The sequence below is a fragment of the Amblyomma mixtum genome, chromosome 1, assembly GCF_055824585.1.
Source record: "Amblyomma mixtum isolate Tamu chromosome 1, ASM5582458v1, whole genome shotgun sequence".
NCBI classification, from domain to species: domain Eukaryota; kingdom Metazoa; phylum Arthropoda; class Arachnida; order Ixodida; family Ixodidae; genus Amblyomma; species Amblyomma mixtum.
The window spans coordinates 241,086,767-241,108,999 of record NC_143012.1 but is presented as its reverse complement, the minus strand read 5'-3'; the positions used below and the strand labels follow the sequence as shown (position 1 = coordinate 241,108,999).

General features: G+C 48.4%; 1 protein-coding gene across 1 annotated transcript; it reads left to right on the top strand.

Moving 5' to 3' along the window:
* Positions 1–709: 709 nt before the first annotated feature.
* LOC149371334 (thromboxane-A synthase-like) lies at positions 710–20,849 on the top strand. Its single transcript, XM_089565338.1, has 15 exons — positions 710–1,031; positions 4,407–4,502; positions 6,265–6,361; positions 7,364–7,416; positions 7,492–7,588; positions 8,196–8,321; positions 10,827–11,061; positions 12,318–12,460; positions 13,333–13,459; positions 14,820–14,907; positions 15,037–15,145; positions 17,325–17,413; positions 17,769–17,909; positions 18,642–18,807; positions 20,563–20,849. The coding sequence occupies exons 2-15, from the start codon at positions 4,432–4,434 to the stop codon at positions 20,638–20,640; spliced, it is 1,620 nt and encodes a 539-aa protein (XP_089421464.1). The 5' UTR covers positions 710–1,031; positions 4,407–4,431; the 3' UTR covers positions 20,641–20,849.
* Positions 20,850–22,233: the final 1,384 nt, after the last annotated feature.

Genomic DNA, 22,233 nt, shown 5'->3' with positions numbered 1-22,233 from the left:
GAATAAACTTATATCCATCCGACTCCTGCTTATTCTTAAACACGCGGTGTTTTTGCGGCCCATAATCAAAGCCTACAGCGTACTCTAAGCAAATTACCAATATGTTTTCTTTTTTGTCTGCCTCTTCTCGGTGAGCCCCACACGATGTAATATCCCAGTTTTAAGTGTGATGTGCGTTTCAGTGAAAGTAGCAGGGCCTGAGGTAAATGTATCAAACCACCGTTGTAATGCAATGAAGTGAAAGTCCAAGGCTACGCGAAAGAAGCAAGGATAATAGTGAATATGACCACATTATGGTTAGATACTGTACTGTACCCGAAATATAACGGCATTATTAAATGAAGACATTGTGCGCGTCGTCACGAAGCTTCACTGCACAGAAATTCAGCAGAGAACCGGACGACGTAGGGTGAAGTGAACGCATTTCGATGCCTTCGTAGCCTTCTCAGTGCTGCACCGTACTAATGAGAAGGCCGCTCGTGAGAACGACGCTCGTCCGGTGCGTTCGAGTACAGGAGGACTTGACTGTTTTCGGTGCAAACTCGTACGGAGGGAGGAGGTGGAGGCCGCACGTTGGAGTGGACGACGTCGTCTACCGCAATCGACCTGTTGATGATGAGCGTCTGTGTGTGCAAGCGTTTGTGCGTTTCAGATGAAAGATAACTGGTCGCGAGCCGGGATGATGGGAGCAGAGATAATGGAGCGGCTATATTAACCGGCCTTCTCACATCGCTCTCGGCTTTGCGGCATCACGAGCACGAGATCTGAAGAGTTGTAGGGACGAACGTTGATTCGTAAGCGCGTAGAAATCGCTCTGCTGTATACCTAGTTCGCGCGGCGGCTTGAAGGCCTGACTCTATGGTGCACAGTCTTCGGAGTTTCTTGTTTCTAATATCTCTAAAGTTGTTCCCTCAGGCGACCCGGGGAGTACCCTGTTTAAAACAAAATATTCCGTTGTGCTTCCAGCGAAGAGCCGTGCACCGCTGAACTTGCCACTATTTCCGAGCGAAATATATCTTTCCTTGTGCTGGGTAAGTGAATGACAGTTTCTTTCTTTTTTTTACAGCTTACCTTATCGTACCTTGCCTACAGACCGCTGCACATTTGCTGCCTGACTCAAAAGATTCAGTGGATGTCGCCGCGGCGTTGTTAGTGTTCAGTTAGCATGTTCCTCAGTAGAAAAACAGACGCATTTAAAATCGACTTTCTAATGAAATGTAGACTGAAAAAACACTGTTTGTCTTTCAGTAATGACATCGCATACAAAAAAAACAAGCTTCCTGTGCGGCTTATTTCCCGCCATGCCTGCAGTGTCGGTGAAGCAATCATTTTCTTTTTAATAAATGACGCCGAGCAGTCAGCAATAGCGAACACCAGACAGCAGCTACAGAGTATACATGGTTCGCTTGCCCGGAGGCATACCATGATGACATTCAGATGCTGTTAATTACAGCCTCAAGTTTCGTTTGCGTAGGTCAGCACTGAAAATCAGGCGTTTTTTCTTTTCTGAGATCAAGGTACTCAGCTACAGTCGTGCGCTCAAATGGAACTCTAGAGTGGTCAGTACGTTTTCTCTTTTGGTGGTGCATCGATTGCACCCATCTTTTACGAAAAATTTTGAAGGAGAAGCTTTGCAGTTTGTTTCTGCATGTAAAGCTGTTTCTTACCGTGCACACCATGATTATCCGTTTATATTCTGCGCTTGTTGTGTTATCTTCTTGTCCTTGTCTTTTTGTGCGCAGTACCCCCCCCCCCCCCCCCCCTTGTATTCACCGTTTATATTCGCTTCCTTTATGGTCAGAGATGCGCAAAAGTATTTTCGCACTTCAGCTCATCCTATTCGCCGCGATAAATGGCAATGCCGAAAAAAAAAAAAAACACTCAGGACGAAGATGCTAGGTGCGCTTCCTACAAGGTTTTCTTCGCCCCAGTAACAGTTGCGCAGAGGAGAAGCATTCGCGGGGTGCCGGCGGAGCGGCCAGGGTGAATCGAAGCGCGACCACTCACCTGCATATACGGTACCCCGCTGAATGTTCCCTATGACGTGGCTGTGTAGTAAGAACGAAAGCTGACGGCGCACATATGCGTTGATCGAAGAGCTTGGCGAGCAAGCCTAAAATGATCACTATCCATTGTGTCGACCGTTGCATTGAAGATATAAAAATCGCGAGGAAGTGAATGAGTGAGCAGCGTACGGTAGTGATCGAGTACATTTTGCCGCACGCTACTGCGTGAGTTACGTATTTAAATTTATTCACGCGAGCTTCTTTTTCAGCGAATAAGAGAAAATAAGTATTTATTTTCTTTTTTTTTTCGTAGATCTTTGATTAGCCCCTATGAGACAAAGCAGTCTAAGGTAACGCTAAGATTTCCGTATTAACATCAAACCACATAAGGATTACTATTTAAGATATGCACCGTTAAAAACACGGCAGAAGTGTCATCTTAAAAAAGATAGAGCGCCTTGAACGCAAAACAAACATCAAATAGGCCAATGCCTGAAAAAAATCACCTTTGTTTTCAACACTTCTAAAGAGAAGCTCAAACGCTTTTTGGAGAATTCGACGACATACCAGAATTGGAATAGTTAGGAGTACCAAGTGATTTTGCGGAAGCATTTAATGTATTGACGTAATCGCCGATTAAAGTCGCGACGGTCTACAGGCTTTTTCTCAAAGCATAAAAGAAGTGCGGAGAAACTAGATGACGTCATTGTGTCTGGCGATTCAGATTTCCGCTGCCTTCGCCTTCATCCTGCCGTGCGTCGTCTGACGCCAACAAACAACGCTTCCTCTGAGCAAACATATCTGCGTTGAAAATGTTCCTCCGCTGCAGATGATGACGTCATCGTCGGGCTCCCTAACTGCCGTTGTGCACTGCGAAGATGCCTGAAAGTCGCCGCAGGTTTATTCAGCGATCACGTCATCAGTTCAAACGCTATCGCACAAAAAGACTTGGCATGCTTTCCCTGCAGCTTTCACACAACGACCTCTAAGGTCGTCGAGTTCTCAAACCCATTCAGTTGCCCTTTAAAGACTCTTTAATGCGTTTGGCGCTTTATTCATAGTCTTGAAGTAAGAAAAAAGAATGATCAAGACCAGGCCGGCGCTGTATATAAATGACGAAGTTGCTGCTTTCCTCTGACTATGTTCCCATTTGTGATTGAGACTGATCGTGTATCTCTCGAGGGCAGAAAGTTAATTATTCAGTAATAAGTGAATATTGGCTGATTATTAATTGCTGGTTAACCACAAGAGCGTTTGCACCTGCAACCAACGCTTCTTCAGTGTTATCACCAAACTGAGGGGTTTCACTACAGCAAGCAATCTTTTCGCAAATCTGGAAGTGAGAGACTGATAACAAGTTAATATCGGGACCTCTAACGTGGTTCAAAGCCCGCAGCCGAAACGAGAACACTGAACTGTACACACCAGAGTGCGAACAGGTCGGTTCGAGGCCAGCACGAGCACTCGTTCTCGTGACGTGTCGATACGCACCTTGAAGATAGCCCAGCCACCTATCGGCGTTTCCCACACCCGGCGATAGCTCTGAGCAAACAATTTATCGCGATGTACCCGCTCAATAACCTCTGAAACATACGAGCAAGTGGTGCATTGTGCATACGTGCCTATCTCTAATGGATATAAGGACGTTGTGCCCTCGAAAGTACACTGGCGGCTGCAACCAGCAACTCACGTATGGTACACAAGCCTATCGCACGTCTAGACTGAACGCATTGACACCTGACGCTTCCGGTTAGCGGAGCTGGGCATCCACTCAAAACTTGGCCACAGTAGATAGCTATCGAGCACAGTTGTAGTATATACCAGAATCTGTGCTTCATCTAAGCAGGCCGTCATTGGACATTACAATTTTGAGCGTTCGGGTAAGGACAGGCTAAAAATTATGCATGGAATGCGAGGGGACCACAATACGCATTTATACAAGTTTTCGCAACAGCTTTAACTCTTGGCAGAATATTTCATTACTGCGTCGTGCTACAGTACTATACAGTTACCGACGAGGAGCAGACATATCCTGTTGACCATGGGTATAGAGTTATCCGTTTGTCAGTGTCGTGTGCGCGAGACGACCGGGTATGGACTTCTCAATGAACCGCAAAAAGTCGAAGCGTTCGTCTTGCCAGACATTTTTAGGTGAACTGTCGCATCTCGAAGCTATGAGTGCTATTCATCTCCCATAATGCTGCAAGCAAAAAGGAGAGAAATTGTGCAGTGAAAATTTACCTAGTTATCCACGAGGACATCTCACTGACACCCTCACTTTTTGAGAAAAAAAAGTTCAAGGAATGCATTGGACAAATAGGGCCACCCCCTCCCCCTCCAAGCGGTCTCCATAAAACTGTTCCTGCACGGGTAAGCCTAAGAAGTATCATCTTTGTGCAGAGAGGAAAAGGACTCGGCAGGTGCCATGGACCTCGGTGACGCCATGTGGCAACTGGTTGCCGCTTCCATCATCCTCCTCCTGGTGCACTGGTACATGTGAGTACACCAACCAAGCACAGCGCTACAGTCCGTAAACCTAACCTAAATGTTCGTCTGAAACAGCGCCTCCTCTATTATTTCAATGCCAGCCTGATAGGGCTCATCCGATCGATCAAGGTCCATTCCTATCCTCCTTCCTTTCTCTTCCCCGTCGGCTAGGCTTCGATCCTGCTCCACGATTGTGGGGGAGAGTACTCTTGGCGGCGCGCTATACGACGGAACGCGAATGAACTAAGCCGCCTCAGAGATCAGTGCAAGCAAGCGCTCCTTGAGTCAGAAAAATATTCGCTTGGCTTGTTTTAGGTTTATGCGGTTTAACGTCCCAAAGTGACTCAGGCTATGAGGGGCGGCGTAGTGGAGGGCTCCGGATAATTTCGATCACCTGGGGTTCTTTAACGTGCACTGACATCGCACATTACAAGGGCCTCTAGAATTCCGCCTCCGTCGAATGCGACCGCTGCGGCTGGGATCGAAACCGCGCTTTTAGGGTCAGCGGCCGAGCTCCATAATCAATGAGCCACCGAGGCGGCTATCCGAGCTACGGTTAGTGCCACCTTGCCTAGTAAATTAAAGTAATTATCTGTTTTATCTCATTCGTACTCCCGACCTCCTCTTTTTTTTAATCATGTTTTATTTAGTTTTTCCTTTATACTAGGCTATTTTTTATGTTCTAAGCTTTATTACCTCAGCTTCTGTGACGTTTCGCGCAATTTCTCCATTCTGCTATCGTGAAATCAACACTAGTCTTCCCCTGGTCGTCTCTACATCTGATGTGTTAATTTTTCTTTCACTTTCCCTAAAACCCAAAGCTACTGGAAGAGTCCCTGTGTCCTGTTTAATATCTACGTAGATGTACAGCTTTGCAGTCTACCAGAACATGCTTAAGGTTTTCTACATTGCTCCCGCATGCTACACAAATATCTCTTTGTTCATACTTGCTTCTATACTGCCAAGTTTTGAGGCAACTTTATCTAGCCTCAGATACAATTTTCTGTCTCTCTTTAATTTTCAAACACGTTTCCTTCGGGATTTCACTCTTACCATATCTGTACTCACGCACTGACTATTTTGCTCCCATCTTTGTCTCCAGTTAGGCGTCGCGGTTTCGCGGACTTTCCTTTTGATATTCGTGACAACTTCCTTTTTCCTATTGTTGCCTGCGCTCCCAGTGCACTCCCAATCACTTCACATTGCTAGCGCCGCATCGCGGCAAGCATCTTAATTAAGGAGTCAAAGGGTTCCCATCATGAAGCAAGAGATGCGGCTAACATTGAAAAATCAGAGGAGGCGCTGTCTGAACCTGCAATGAATGTGACCGGTTGCATGTCGATCGAACTTACACTGGCTGACGAGAACTTGCTTTTTCATGGAAATGACAGTGTATAGGATGAGGCAACTATAGATCATGTTTTCTTGAATAGCTGACGAATTTTTTTCTCCTGTTTTCCTGAATCACTGATGCAATTTTTTTACTTCTCTTTAGAAATAACACTGAATGGAGTCTTTAAAGTCGCTTTGGTGAACCGTATCTATAATGAACCCGCTTTCTCGAGCAGAAAAAGCCTGAAATCATTCAAACTGTCCGGGGCCCGGCCGCTATACATGCTCAGCTGTTGGTAATCATCAAGAAGAGGCCACTTTTTTGAGTCCATGATGTTCGCGATAAGAGGCTGTCGGTCGGCTTCTGACCTACGCCTCCTTTAGCGGCACGCATCACCCTTACACTCATACGAACGTTCTCGTCCATGCTCATAAACAGGAAGAGGAAGCAGCACTTCTGCTACTTCAAGGACCTCGACATCCCGGGACCAGAGCCCAGCATTATCACCGGGAACATGAACGAAATATACAAGAAGGTAAACCGTCGTGACTTTACATCACAGAGCGCTATCGACGTTGCAATATCCGGAGCAAGAAATTCGCTAGCAGCCAAGGGACCAAAATCGCACAGGCTACACTATGTTTAGTTAACTTGCTCTCAAGAGCAGGGGCGGCAGGAAGTTAGATGGGCGGATGAGATTAAGAAGTTTGCGGGCATAAGGCGGTCGCAGCTGGCGCATGACAGGGCTAATTAGAGAGACTGGAAGAAGCCTTTGTTATGGAGTGGGAGTAGTCAGGTCGATGATGATGATGATGATTAGTAGCACGCTGCCGCGGTTAAAGCTTTGTAACACGCATTTCCATTCGTGATCCACATGCACACGTTACCGGTACCACCCAGGAAATTCGCTCGTGCTAGGGCCGCTTTCTGGACCGACGTTTGAAAAGCGGTTGATGGTACACCTTTGCTGGCGCCCGGACGTATTGAACTCGGATACATCGAATTACTGTTTATACCGAACGGTCAAAACGTGCCCTTGAAAATCACGTGCAAAAGTATATTATTGATCGCGTTTACCGAAATCGCGTTCAGCGGAACGTTAGATCTATCGAACGACGCGCCGCGCCTCTGAAAGTGGTGCTTCTTCCAACAGCACTCTTCGATCACTCTTCGATCGCAACCTTGGGCACCTGCCTGCAGTACTAGCGCTGCGAAACCACGTGATGACGTGAACGTGGGGTAGGCTTGATGGTGGTCTGCGGTCTCTAGTAGTATTCATTTTCCACGACACATTGCTGTCATGTGGTAAAGCCAACCTAACCACGGTTTAGCGGCGACCCTCATCTCGCGTGCTTCGCTCGCTCCGCTGACAAAGGCGTTGCGGAAACCAACTGTACCTTACTTTTAATAAGTCGATCTTATTTTTAGTGCACTTGTAGCAGGTTTAGAGATATTACGATATGTAGTGGCTAGTTCCAAAGCACTGCGGCACAGTTCCAAAGCACAGTGCAATGTACTTGTTTAATCGTTTTCGCAGACCCCCGTAAAGGCATATCGAGAATGGTTTGAGAAGTACGGGAAAGTAGTAGGGTAAGTTCACCCACTTGTTCCTCTTACGTGTTGTGCTGGTACGTACTTGAGAATGGTGTTCGTTCCTTCGAGCAGATACTTCAACGGTTACCGCCCAGTGCTGCTCGTCGCTGACCTCGACTTGCTCAAGATGATTCAAGTGAAGGACTTCCAGGATTTCATTGACCGAAGCGTATGTACTCCGCATGCATATTAATCATGCAATGAACACGTACTGTTTATCAGACGCAGGTACCCCTTTACAGCGCTCTAATCACACAGGAGGAGATAGATGCACGTCAGTTGTGGATACATTATCGTAGCAAAGAAGTGCTACAACGCAGCATGGCAAGAAGGAGAAACAAGTATGCGGTACTAAAAAGTGAAACTTGTGCTGGGATCAATAAATGTTTCAGTTGTTAATACCGCACTCTTGTGTCTCCCCTCTGCTATCGTGAAACGTTGCAGTTGCCTGTCTTAAAAACTTTAATAGCACTATGATCAATATTAACAGGCGGGTAGTTGACGCCTTGGCGAACTTTAAAGTTACATAGCAGAAGTTATCTTTAAGTAGAGTGCTGTGCGGCGGAGAAAATTTAGAACCAGTTAATTTTCAATCGCGCAAGCATGCATACCAGGTCAGGTGCTGCCAAACTGTTTGGAATTGCTTGCGTACTGCGCTCTGTGAACAACACGATCACAAAAAAAAAAGTGAGTGTGGAGTTGCAACAAGTTCGCATATCGTCTCAGGTTAGTGAGTTTACCTTGTTTTCTTTTTTATTTCGCTCCATCTCCTCCAGCTTCTGTTCCAGTCCAAGCGGCCGCCCAAACCGCACAACAAGAGCCTCATCCAACTGATGGGCAGGCGCTGGAAGGAAGTCCGGAGCGTACTGACGCCCTCCTTCACGACCAACAAACTCAAGATGGTGAGCGAATCTGCAGCTCTGCCTTTTCTCCTAGCAGGTACGATCGGCTCGTCATTGGACGGCGCATTGGTAGCGGACTTCTTGCCCATCGTGACTAACTGGCGCCGGACTTTCGTGATATGAGCTTCCACGCTCATATATCCCGTGAATTGTGGCCCACGGTTACCTGGTGAAGCTCAGTTAAAGCGACAATTCCAAGAAAGCAGACGTACTAGCAGCGGTCAGCAGCTAGCTTAAGAGGCCTAATGGGATAAAGACCCCAGATAAAAATACCATGTTTGCTATGCGAAGGCAATTTTCCTCTTCTTTTTTTACCCATTCTCTACGGACTGGGTACATCTTATGGCCCTCACCTACAGTGATTTTTTTCCTCTCTTCCCTTTCTATATTCCCTTCCGAACCCCTTCCCACGAGTAAATGTACAGTAAAAGGTAGCATTCTGGGCATCGGCTAGTTAACCTCTCTGCCTTTCCTTTCATCTTTCTCTCTCTCTCTTTTACTACAAATCACTACCGACAAGAAACAAAGTTAAAGAGATGATTCACGTCCTTTAGGTATTCCTCTTGACTAATAGGAGTACCTATAACCTCAATTGGAGCTCATATAGAGCCATATGTCTCTCTCTCTTTTAGGCTGTCTGCGCATTAAGAAGAATCTCGTCAATTAACCCTTTCAGATGATACCGCACTATAAAAGCAAAACCTCGCAATGTTTCCTTCTGTGAGCCTGCAAATATGTCCAGGCATCCGCCACTTATCGCACCGAATGACTGTGACCCTTGTGTAGTCAGCGCTCGAAGAAGCTAGTTCGTGTACATGCATGTTTGAAGCGAAGCACACTTCCTGCGTCGGTTTATTTATCTCGACGCCCACTTGCAGAGCCCACAATGCGTCATCCTGTTTCCCAATGCATACAGTATTACGTTATCGTGTTTCTGCTCCGGCCCGCTATACGATACACGACATCACAAGTGCTGCAATATTCCCTGGTCGCGTATGTGCGCCGCGGCTAGAACGGAAAGCTCCCATTATCTGACGCTGTAATGTGACAGAGTTGCGACAGTGTACTACGTGTGCTTGCGATAAAATCGTGATGAGTGTAAAGCATTCCCCACCAGTACGAAAGAAATTTGCCTGAATACACGGTTGTACAAAACCTAGAGTAGAGAAGAGTAGAAGAAGAAGGCGCCAGGTTTGCGTGTATAAACCTAGAGCGGCATGATGCAGAGCACAGAAAGTGAAATCTGATAATCGCACAGCAAATGTGGGGTATACGCACGAGGTGCGGCGCCCGCATCTCGCTGAGTTAGCAGTCGGGCGTTGCATCCGAAACCCATAAACTACTTTTGCCACGCAGCGCAGTGCTACAGCGCTGAAGACAAGTCTACAGCCTTCCGTACATGATAGTATGAGAAGAATAAGCGGAGCATCTCCCGACATAGACTTTGAAGGCAAGTACCAAGCTTAGGAAAACAGTTTTGTCGCATCGTTCGCTTCCATGTTAGTGCGTCTCGCACTGTCTATAATTGTATTACATCTGGGTTAGCAGTGTCAAGTGTTTCAACTTTCTCAAACACTGGTACTACAAGTCCTCACAGGACTTTTCAGAACACGTCAGACATGAAAACGATTAACTTACACGCTGCTTAGAGGGGTGGCACGGCGCTAAGCGGAGGAGGGGGGTGCAAAGATCACTCAAGGGAAGGTCGAACCCATCGTTCACTTCCTGGCTGCTAAGCGATTCAGCCTTTCCGTTATTTTCTTTTCACGATCAGTTCGTGGGCGCCTGTATGTATGATCCTCCGCGCATGGTAAGCATTCACTATAGTTGACGTATTCGTCAATGCTGCCTTGCGAATCATGCAATTGTTTTGCTACACGAACTGTTAACAGCGTTTCAGGTGGATCTCTCTTATCACTGGCTCACCGTAATACGCATACATGCACCCAAGCTCTGAGCTACCCAGGATCACTTGGACCGCAGCAGTGACCTTGTGGTTTGAGCATCCGTCTTTGATGCGGAAGGTGCAAGGTTTGTTCCCCAGTGCCGCAGGGAGTACACACCAGGGATGCAATGAATACAAACTTTTCCCCAGCCTGGTACTCGGCTTCTCTGGGGTAAAATGCTCGGAAATGGGTCTCCGACCACACCTTGTGTAACGATACCTTCAAGTACGAACATTACCTTGGATCACTTAAATTAATTTTAGGTATATTTCGCATACAGCTGGTATAAAGAACACGGTGCCGTCTGCAATAACCATTTGCACCTGCAGCTAGTTAGCGCTTCTGGCGCGGATGAAACGGAAAGGCTCGAACTGCGCTTAAGTGAAATACTACGTGGAAACCGTACGAAGACACTACAGGCAACGCCCTTCCAGGGGCGTTGCTTCTAGTGATTGCCAGGAGCGTTGCCTGTAGTGATGTCCTGGGTTGAAGGTCCGTGTGTTTCCCATACACAGCATTAGGATCAACACGTGACTCAAGCTTTCCGCGCACGCCGCAGATGGCTCCGGGCGTGGTGTGCAGCGTGCGTGAGTTCGAGGCCAAGATCGCGGAGTACGCGCGGACCGGCGAGGAGTTCGACATCGGCAACATGTACCAGGCGCTGACGCTGGACGTGATCTGCCGGAGCGCCATGGGCATCGAGTACAACATCCAGAAGAACCCCGAACACAGCCTGTTGGTCAGCAGCCGCCTGCTCTTCAGCAGCACCTTCTCCTGGATCGCGGTCTTGCTGGGTGAGTGCGCAGAACACGAGCTGGTCGCAACAAGATTTCAGAGCGACAGCTCTACTCCTCGAGGTACAACTCCTCGGCGGAAAATTTGGCGGACTTCTTGTAGTTTTTTTTGGCATCGGAATGCAGTTTTTTGTTTCTTTCGGCGAATATTATTTACCGAGGATGAATTAGTTTGTTAACATTTTTCAATGGTGTAATGTGATACTTCTGTGCGGTCAAAAGAAACATAGTATATTCTCTATTGGCTCTTATGGCAGCCTGAGCATTCAATATACAAGCAATTAAAACGCAAATAGTCGTTAATTGCTGTACTGGTAAAGCACTTACCGATGTGCTTCCAGAAGGAAATACCATCGCCAATGAAAAAAAAATACGGGAAGTTACATGGAGAAGAAACTGTTAGGCAAAAAAAGCAAATGGAAGTTGGTTTATAAAAAGTAGAGTGCCATGTTATCGCCGGGTTGCTGCTCCAAGTTGAGCGAGAGGGCGGAGCGTAACGTCGTCTGCGTGTTGATCATAGCGACAGGACTGCCGCTTTAACGTCGCGGTAACATGAACATGACACTTTTTTGTGACAATTATTCATGCTTTCGAGTGTCCTTACAATGCAGCAGAGAAACCTATTTAAATAAGCAACTGCATGCCTTAACAGTGCGATAAGAGCTAAAGGCCTTAGGGTAGCCAAAGACCTTATAGGGACACGGAGAACAGATTGAAGTTGGCCTGTATCGATAGAGTACTGCGTTGATTTTCTAAAGAGACCACTCTCATGGGAAACGGAACTTCTATAAGCTAAAAAAGAGCGAGAAATTAAATACAGGTGTCGCCACCACCGACCGATCTGGGAAGTAAACTGCGTGCGTCGACACCGATTTTTGTGCGGGTCTCAGAGGCTTGGCTACATTGCCGATCACCTCCATACGGTCATCACGAATTCTTCTTGGCGTAGACGTAACGAGCTTGAATAGAGTGGCGGGAAAATTCTCTTTCAATTTTCTCAACCATAATTTTTTTCTTGCTGCCGGGCAAGCGTTAATGTAGTGGGAAACAGCCAAGAATCAATTTTTACTAAGAAGAAAAATTTCATGTAGTAATAAAAACACTAAAAAGATTTGGTTTGGTCCGCTTGTACGTGGTTTAACGTCCCAAAGCGACTCAGGCTATGCGGGACACCATAGTGTAGGGCCCCGGTAACTTCGACCACTTCGCGACCACCAAAAGGAGTAAACAAAATGCCCTTGGCTACCTTTCACCAGCCTCCTTCCCTGAACTGGAGTTCGTGCTGAGGTACCTGAATGACTGGAGACTCGCCAGCACCAACAACGGCGTGCACCCCTTCAAGGAAGTTCAGGAAAAGTGCGGAAACATCGTCAAGCAGCGCCAGCTCGACAACACAACGGTGAGTAACCCGAGCTGCTCTTGTAACTGCGCTAGGGAGAAACACTCGGCGCATCTGCGAAGAACCCAACTGCACGCTTACTTATGAAATTGAATTCAAGAAAGCTTTTGAAATCGCACGCTTGCATCCTACGGCCTCTCATAAGAGAGAAGTTATTCGATAAGCGATAAATTTTTGGTCTTAAAAATAACGATTACTTGTGCTGAGCTAGCCGAATCTCACTTGCCATAAATGCGCACGTTACCTAAGTTTCTGTAGACCTCATAGAAATTTAAAGTTAAGTACTCATAGATGACATGAACTCTAATGTCAGGCGACAGCGGCCTTTCGTCAGAAGCAGAATTATGAGAAGTGGTCATGTACGACCACTGCATTTCTTTGCACTTCGGTCACAGCCGCATCTTTTCTCCTGAGCCTGTGAAGCAGTACAAGCTTTCAGTGACATCCATTTTCCCTCAAATAGCTGCGAGTGCATCTTCAAAAATGTTTCACAGCGAAGGCCTTACCTTCTTTAAAGAAGTTAAGGCCATGTAGAACGGAGGAAGGGAAGACTCAGATCTGAAGGAGCAGGGGCTCAAATCAACGCTTCACGTAGCCTGACTAGTGCACTAGAGGGACAAAGACTCATTAATGGCAGAGGCTAAGCTGGCCAGAGATGAGCACCATATTCTCGAACCTAGAGGTCAGTTCCGGAGCAGTAACTTGCTGCAGCCCGAAGTGCTGATGTAACTCCAGCCTATCGCACGCGTTTGAATCTAATGACGGAAACTAGTCAACGGGCTCGTACAGCAGTGGGCCATTGCATATTTCATTTTTTCGATTTCCACAAACCACCACTCAGCAGCTCTCCGGTAATATTTCGTCATGTGCAGGCGTCGCAGAAGGATTTGCTGCAGCTCATGATAGAAGCAAAGTCACACAGCGTGGACGTCGGGAGCGTCACCTCAGATCAGCTGACGGCCGCTGACGACAACGAGCACGAACTGAAGCAAACTGCGCGTAAGTTCACAACCGCATAGTGTTATAATTTTCTTTTTAATTTTTTGAGTAGCCCCTTTGTTCCAATGGTGCGTACGGTTGGTTTAGGTTGGTTTATGGGGTTTAACGTCCCAAAGCGACTAAGGCTATGAGAGACGCCGTAGTGGAGGGCTCCGGAAATTTCGACCACCAGGGGTTCTTTAACGTGCACTGACATCGCACAGTACACGGGCTTCGAATTTCTCCTCCAAAGAAATTCAACCGCCGCGGCCGGGATCGAACCCGCGTCTTTCGGGCCAGCAGCCGAGCACCGCCACTGGGCCACCGCGGCGGCCCAATGGCTATGCGTACGTCATTTTGCTAACAAGCAATGTAGCCACGGCACTTCTATTTCACCAGTGCGTTCAAAGAAGAGATAAAGTGAGGCCCCTCAGGTTTCCTTGGCTTCTTCGTTCCTTGTTGACGATGACTGCATGTTCATTTCTCAACGAGCACCTCATCGCATAATTTATGTGAGCCGGTTCAGGGCGTATTATCGCAGATATGCGCCAAAGTCGCTATGGAGACGACCTTATCTGTAACCTGCGACCTTATCTGTTATCTGTGAGACGACCATATAGCAGTAACGTTCTGTGGAAAGAGTCGGCACTTCGGTGCGCGAAAGCTTCGTCAAAGGAACAAAAAACTGCGATGCTTAACATTTACTTTGTGCGTGAGATTAATGATATCACCTACAATTATTCCCGCGCCTTTTAGACGCGGAAAACTGTTTGATACGCGGGATAATCCCAACAGAACGAACAAATGTTTATTTCGTGCCGGGCTAGTCGATCCCGCGCCTTAAGAGTGACGTTGCAAACTCGTGCGCCGTGATATCGTTCACGTGTGTAATGACACAACCGCAGACGACTGTCTCCTTTCTGCATTCAATAGGCTACGGTATTGTATCGTTACATTCTTCTTAGTTCGTCAATTCATTCTCCGTGCTGAAGCGTGTAGGCAGACTGAGCACCGGACTGCCAGGCTGCTAAAACACCGGTCGCCCAAAAAAAGATGCCCAGGCTTAGCTTGGTTAAGCCAAGAATGCGTTGCATATTGCGCGGTCTTTTTGCGCGAGGTATTGCTTGGCGGCACTCGATTTTCTCAGCAGCTTTTCCTCAGTGACATATGGATGGATGGATGGGTGGATAGGAGCGCCCCCTTTGAAACGCGGCGGTGGCAACCGCCACCATGATCAGCCGTCTTTTTTTTTTCCTTTTTTTTTGTGGTTTGGTGACGTCACGTCACGTGGTTTGGTGGCTACCCGGCCGCGCCCAAGGGCTGAACTGAGTGATTGCAATATGCTACGCATAATATGCCCGTTCTTCCCTCTTTCCAACAGCCCCATCGAACGGCTTAGTGCACACGAGCAAGACGGTTCTGGACGATGACGACATCACGCAGAATGCCTTCCTCGTCCTCGTCGCCGGGTGAGTGCGCGTGCGGCTTTGTCCCGCGGACAGCGACACTCAGCTAGCCGCACTGATAACGCGGTATACACGCGAGACCCACCGCAAGAGTACAACTCATCGGCCGTTATCTATTCCCCTCCTTATCAGGTACGAGACAACGAGCAACACCCTCACACTCGTCTCCCATATGCTGGTCAATTACCCCGAGGTTCAAGAGAAGGTGCGTCAGGAGCTTCTGGCCACACTGGGACCGGACGTGAGTTCATCTACGAGCATGCATCCTATATCCTGCCATGCACTGACTGCACGCTGTGGAGGTGGACAGCATTTCAGAGCCTGCGGCCCCTCTCTCTCTCTCTCTCTCTCTCTCTCTCTCTCTCTCTCTCTCTCTCTCTCTCTCTCTCTCTCTCGGTTCGCTTTCGTCAAATTCGAACGACCTTACTCCACGGCCGGGATACGCACCGACAAACGATAGGGTGTATTGTTCGAGCCCCAGTGATAAGACAACAATTGACTTATGTGAACGTAACTTCCAGGATGACCTGTCAGTCAGTCAGTCAGTCAGTCAATCAACTTTATTCAGCTAAGGCTTGCTTCCCCGTGGGCCTCAGCCTAAGCCGAGGGCCCGGGGGTTGAGCTACCGGGCCGGGGACGGTGCCGTTGGTCGGTCACGGCCTCAGCCGCCAGGCTGATGTAGTTTTTCTGCGTAGCGGAATCCTCGCTTCGACCTGTACTCTTAAGCGGCTTACGTAATACACCACGAGGATGCCTCTGTGCCCTTATCGCAGCCTTTGAAATACTGTCTTGCAGCGATCAAAAAATGCGTTTTTGGGCCAACTGTCTAACGCTGATATTGTGTACTTTTGTTAGAAACATACCTTAAATGACGAGTGTTACGAGTGCACTATGTTTTAGGAGGAAGCTACAGATTAACTGCAACTGGGGACTATATTCCGCTGCGTAGGAAAAGGAGCGTTTCGGCTCTGTAGCATTCGCTCTATTACCAAAAAAAAAAAAGATTGCTGCCTGGCGCAGCATTTTTCTTGCGAGAAAGATTGGTTTATAGGGTTTTTAACGTCCCAAAGCGACTAAGGCTATGAGAGACGCCGTAGTGGAGGGCTCCGGAAATTTCGACCACCTGGGGTTCTTTAACGTGCACTGACATCGCACAGTACACGGGCCTCGAATTTCTCCTCCAAAGAAATTCAACCGCCGCGGCCGGGATCGAACCCGCGTCTTTCGGGACAGCAGCCGAGCACCATAGCCACTGAGCCACCGCGGCGGCCGCTTGCGAGAAAGAGAACACAAGATACAGCGTACAGAAGCATGACAGGCGATTGACTGCGTGAGCTGCCCGCGCTCCGCAGGGTCTGTTTGGATCTTCGTAGCATCCGACATTTAGCAGTGGCGACAGGGTATGGAATGCTCTCAAGGTAAATAGGCTGCCCTATCAGCTAGGGGAGTTTTAGGTCACCTTTCAGTCAGTTTTCGGTCTGCGCGTGCGGTTTGACTTCGTTATCTCCGGACTTCCTTCACATATTATGTCCGGAAGTTGCCCCGATCCGCTGAGACCCCAAATGGCGCGGGGTTTACTGCCCACCTATCCATCGGCATCGGTGCCAAATTCTACACGCATGCATACACGGTAAACACACACAGAGACGCACCTACGGCTTTTTCGCCGAACGAGGCGCATTTCGAACTGTCATCTCAAATGACGTCCGTGCTATAGGAACACCGTGCAGCAGCGCGGGTGTCGAAAGCGTCAGTGCTAAGCAGCTACCGCCTCCTCGTGAGATTTGCGACCATACCCGCCGAATTTTTCGGTAGCCTAATTTCTCCTATAATTCTCTCATTGTGCTGCTCTTCCTCCTGTACCACAGACTGGTGGCACAGTTCAATGCCATGCTTGGTTTTCGTGTTGTACACCCGTTTAAAAAAAGAACGGTAGGGTCATCTGAGAAGTGCGCTATACTGGGGACAGAAGCCCCTAGGACTCGCGGGCGGCAACAGAAGCCGATAGCTCCACTATGAGTCTGTGGCTTGTTGAGACTGCACTGATGGAGGCGATGGTCGGGTCCATGTGCTCAGAGAAAGAGAGAGAGAGAGAAGAAAGCAAGGAGGTTAACCAGAAAATTGTTCCAGTTGGCTACCTTGCACGGGGAATGAGGGGGCCTAATAGAGAAAGAGGTATGAAGCAAGATTGCCGATTGCAGTGACTGGGATGTGTGGTCGTCGAGTACAAACACCTATGCATGTAAGTCGCTTTTCACGCGTCCTGGAGACTTTTGTCACCCAACTGTACAACCAAACACAGCTGGATGGTTTTTCCGCTATTTTTTGCGCATCTTTCTTATTTTGTACCAATATAGTAGGCGTTATTGGCCAACCCTTTTACCCTAAGACGTCATGCGCTCGCGGCCATACCCTTGCAGGAGGAGATCACCTACAGCACCATCCAGAAGCTCACCTACCTGAACTGCGTCATCCAGGAGACCATGCGCCTCTACCCACCCATCTTCGCGTAAGTGAAACTCCGGGTTACGCGTATGCACGCTAAGCGTCTACAAGCACGCCAAATATTCCAGAAATTTTCCACCTACCATTAATAACGACTTTCTTACGCTGAAACATATGTCATTGCGAATTGGTCTCAATCAGAGTCATGGTCAGACCACCTGGTCAACCATATAGGTAGTTATCGCGAGGATTTATTCAATTGTTCCGTTTACATTTCCAAATCCTTGACCATGCCACGACAACAGACCTAGACTCTGAAAATATGCACATGATCTTCCTACGCCTACATTAAAATGGCCCTGTGAACATATGGTGATACTTCACAAGGTCGTTCACAGCCGTGAAAATGGCATACGCAGGTTCACGACGAGGGAGGCGGTGGTGGACAAGCAATACGGCAAGCTCAAGATCCCAGCCGGCACAGCGGTCATGGCTGCCACCGAGTACATCCACCGTGATCCTAGCTACTGGGAGGAACCCGACAAGTTCGACCCGGACAGGTGATCACTTTCTCAGCTGCTCCTACTGAGCTGTGTGCATTCCAGGAAACTCGGTGCGGCCCCGCCACTGGCTTGGAGCCGTGCAACTGAACATAACTCCCCACCTTCTACCATTAACCCTCTGCTTTGTTACTGATAAAGAGTTCTGAGGTCGCTAGTGCAAGCGGGTGAGGCAGGAAGCTGGACACAATACTGTACTCTTTTGCCTGAATAGCCTGGCAGGTATCCGACCTCGAGAGCTCGTTGAATACAAAAAGAACTATCGGCAGCGCGTGTTCACGCTGTTGCGAAAGGAAAACAAGACAAAGTACTCCGAAAGACTTCTAATGTGAACCCGTCAACTACGCACAGTTCTTGCGGCTTCCCAACATATGCTAGCCATAGAAAGGAGGCACAAAACCGTCACGTCAGCGTCGTCCGCTTTATTAGACACCTTTAGCATACCGTGTACCGTGTTACAGCTACCGCAATACCGGGAGCTCGCGCGCCGTCACAGCGCATGCGCAGATCGCCTGAGGGGCGCCAGATGGCGCCAGGTACCCGGCAGCTGCGCGCAAACCTGCAACATCGGAACCAGTCAGACGTGTGCGGACTGGCGGTGGGCGGACTCCCAGTACTCCGGTAACGCTAACATGGTACACGGTACGCTAAAGGTGTAAGTGAAACGTATATACGTGCGGGCGAAGTACAGATGCAGCGCCCTGCTGATCCTGTTGTCACCTGTGGCTGCAGGTTCCTCCCGGAGCGGCGCAAGGGCCAGAACCCGCTGGCCTTCCAGCCGTTCGGCGCCGGGCCGCGCAACTGCATCGGCATGCGGTTCGCTCAGATGGAGATGCGCTTCACGCTTGCCCACCTCCTGCGCAAGTACCGCCTCGAGGCGACGCCCAACAGCGACAAGGTATACGGGTGGCCTCCTTCTCCACGCTTGACGCTGACGGAGCATAGATCGCAGTCATTGTCAGACACGTAGCATGTGGCCTGAACTTCACCTCTGTATGCGCCGAAGCGTAACTCGAACACACCTGGGAGCAACAAGCAACGCTAGAACGTTTCTATGCCGTTGGCAATCTGCAGAAGCTGTCTTAGTACCGGTATACACTAACGGCATACTACTGCAAGCGATGTGGCTCTTTCGAGGTCGTCCTTTGGAGCTCCAAATGTGCCTGTTCAATCCCGCTTCCGCAACGTAGTATAATCTACCGCCTTGTGTGACACCGGACAGCTTAATATGCGACAAGAACAAGCTGTGCTACGCTAGAGATCATTGCAAAGCTAAATGAGTACTATGCGAAAGCTGCTTGCTATGAGGGGTGGCCAATGCTCCAGACGACGCGGGTTTATGATTCTGATTAAATCATTAAAATAAATCATCCAAACTTGGTGTTGAAATAACAAGACTGTCGTATGCCATCTCTGCGTCAAATTCCAGCGCGAATAAGCGAGCGGTTTAACCGAGAGAAGCATTTTACAGAGCGCGTTTAGCGTTGCATATACAAAGAATTCCGTTTTTATCTGCGGGATTTCAAAAAATTCCTGTGAGCAAACTACTGGCCTAATCGAGAGCAAACTTCACTCACGGGGTAGCATATTATGGTCTACGTTCTTTGAGACGTAATTAAACATCGGTACTTGCCTGCATTTCCTGAAATTAAGAAAAAAACTGCTGTCAACTGCGAGTAAAGCTGTCGCAGACGCGAGCTATACGCGAGCCGAGCAGCTGGTTTGGCAGGTCGCGCCATCTGCCGGAAGGCGAGGCAAACGACGTCCCGGCTCAGTGGGTGAGAGGGTAGCGCGCTGGCTTCGAAGATGCGGCTCGTCTGCTCGTCGAACCTTGCCTTCCGGCAGATGGCACGCCCTGTCAAACCAGCTGCTCGGCTCGCGTAAAGCTCGCGTCTACGACAGCATTACTTGCAGTTGACAGCAGTTTTTTTCTTAATTTCAGGAAACGCAGGCAAGTACCCACGTTTAATTACGTCTCAAAGAACGTAGACCATAATATGCTACCCCGTGAGTGAAGTTTGCTCTCGATTAGGCCAGTAGTTTGCTCACAGGAATTTTTTAAAATCCCGCAGATAAAAACGGAATTCTTTGTATATATGTGTACATATCTGTGTATACACTAAACAGCTGGAGTCCGGACAACTGGTAGTAAAACAAATGTCTCGCCTGCAACAGTTTCATACCCTTTCGCCGGACGTTTATTTTATTTTCCCGTCAGAATCGCATGCTAAACACATCCACACTCACCTCTATGGCGGAGTACGTTCACTCTATCGAATCACCCAAAAGGAGTTAAAGCTGAGAAACAGGCCCTCAAAAAAAGTGCGCAACACTCCCTGTTAAGGAAGTAACTCTGCTCCTTTTTGTGGGAGCAGTGTGTTCCGCAGATCCAGACCATGTATCCAAGAAATACAGCTGTGCGCACACTTCATCAACACGTGTAGTTTCGTGTTACGTTGCAGAGGTTGTAGACGAAGTTTCTCCCATGCAGTGGGACAACAAAACCACTCCGACAATATCTGCGCTGCATCTCATGTGACACTTTTGCGAGCCTTCACCAACTGGCCTCAAGAAGGCATGGTGGCGGTTATTTTCTAATTCCACACGTCTTTTACGGAAAACAAGAGCTCAAATTACCGCATGTCTTTTTCAGGACCCTGCCGAGATCGATATGAACCCACTGGTACTACGGATCAAGCGAGGAGTGAACGTCAAGGCAGTGCGAATCTGAGAAACGGATTCCGCGCCCACCCTGTAAATAGACGTGCAAAACAAAGTGTGCCACGAGCCCAGACCAAGGCACAACTGCTGGGTAGTTGAACTGAAACTCATTTACTCAGCAGCATGACCTCACCTGTATACTTTCTCATCATGTTCATACGCATTTCTAATCATTATCTGTGTGACTAATAGTGATAATAAAAAGTTCTTAACAAAGAATGCGGCATCACTTCTGCAGCCATTACTCGTTGCAAAAAAGGTAAGGCATCGTGTGAGAAACTTACCGGTCCTGGGTGTAGAACTAAGTGGGGTTTTATGAGTGCGCATGCTTAGCTGTCCGAATATGCTTCCAAAATCGAAGTTCTTCAGATGTCAGTTTCAGTTTATGGGGTTTAGCGCCCACAAGCGACTCAGGCTATTAGGGACGCCGTAGTTGAGGATTCCGGAGAACTTCGACCACCTGGGGTTCTTTAAAGGGACACTGAGGAGAGCACTATTAATATATTTTTTATAGCAAAATCCGATAGTTCGGCATGTCATGGCTTTGTTGCCACTTGGCCGGCAGCGAAAAATGCATTTATTTCTAAGAAATTTGGATTCGAAGTTGAAAAGGTTTTTCCCGCCGCTGTGATTCAAACTTTGGATTCGGCTATGACTACAGAGGACTAAGTGACGTGAAACATGACGTGCACATGACGTAACGCAGACTCCGTGATTTCTGCCGGCCAGCAGTGCGGCCCAGCAGCAGCCGAAAAGAAAGCTACCGCCGGCGGCCGCACGTTGAAGGCATCTGTCGGCTATTGCGGCCGTCGCTACAGTTGCTTCGCTTACGTTTGCACCGGCGTTTTGCGAGCGTTACGATGGATCTCGTTCTCGAAGTCGTCAACGAAGTTCTCGCAAATAGACACCTTTAGCATACCGTGTACCTTGATACCGCTAGCGGAATACCGGGAGGCCGCCTAACGCCGGCGAGCAGGCGCTGATTGGTCCCGATGCTTCAGGCGAGCGCGTAGCTGCCCGGCACGTGGCGCCATCTGGCGACGTCAAGGAGATTTGCGCATGCATTGGCTGCGCCTCAGTGATTTGTGCTTCTCGTGTCCTAGCGTTGCTAGAACCATTGGTTCTAGCAACACTGTTTTGTTATATGACGTCATGACGCTTGTACTTGCGAGTTTGGCCTGTGGCGGCGATACCTGTATTTTGGTTCTTGCTCTTTTCTACGTTACAAGAGCTTTGTTGTCAGTATGAGTGGCGTTTTTGTAATCAGGAGCTGGTATTCTGTCGATACAAGCCAACTTCAATTTCTCCTCAGTGTCCCTTTAACGTGCACTGACACCGCAAAGTACACGGGTCTCCAGAATTTCGCCTCCATCCAACTGCGACCGCCGCGGCCGTGATCAAACCCGCGACTTTCGAGGTGTAGGTAAACCACTGAACCACTGCGGCGGCACATATTTTTCGTATTTCGTCCAGGATCAGCCTCATGGCATAATTTCGTTGAGGCTCAAATCGGTTCGGGAAAAGCCAACTCCCATATCGGCGGCTACTGCTCACAGCAGAAGCCGTTTTTTTCGCACGAAACTCCATCGTTTCGTGAAGCGTC

Coding starts and splice junctions, on each gene's coding strand:
- LOC149371334 (XM_089565338.1), top strand. CDS start 4,432: ATGGACCTCGGTGACGCCATGTGGCAACTGGTTGCCGCTTCCATCATC. Junction 6,362..7,363: donor TGAACGAAATATACAAGAAG/GTAAACCGTCGT, acceptor TCGTTTTCGCAG/ACCCCCGTAAAGGCATATCG. Junction 8,322..10,826: donor CGACCAACAAACTCAAGATG/GTGAGCGAATCT, acceptor CGCACGCCGCAG/ATGGCTCCGGGCGTGGTGTG.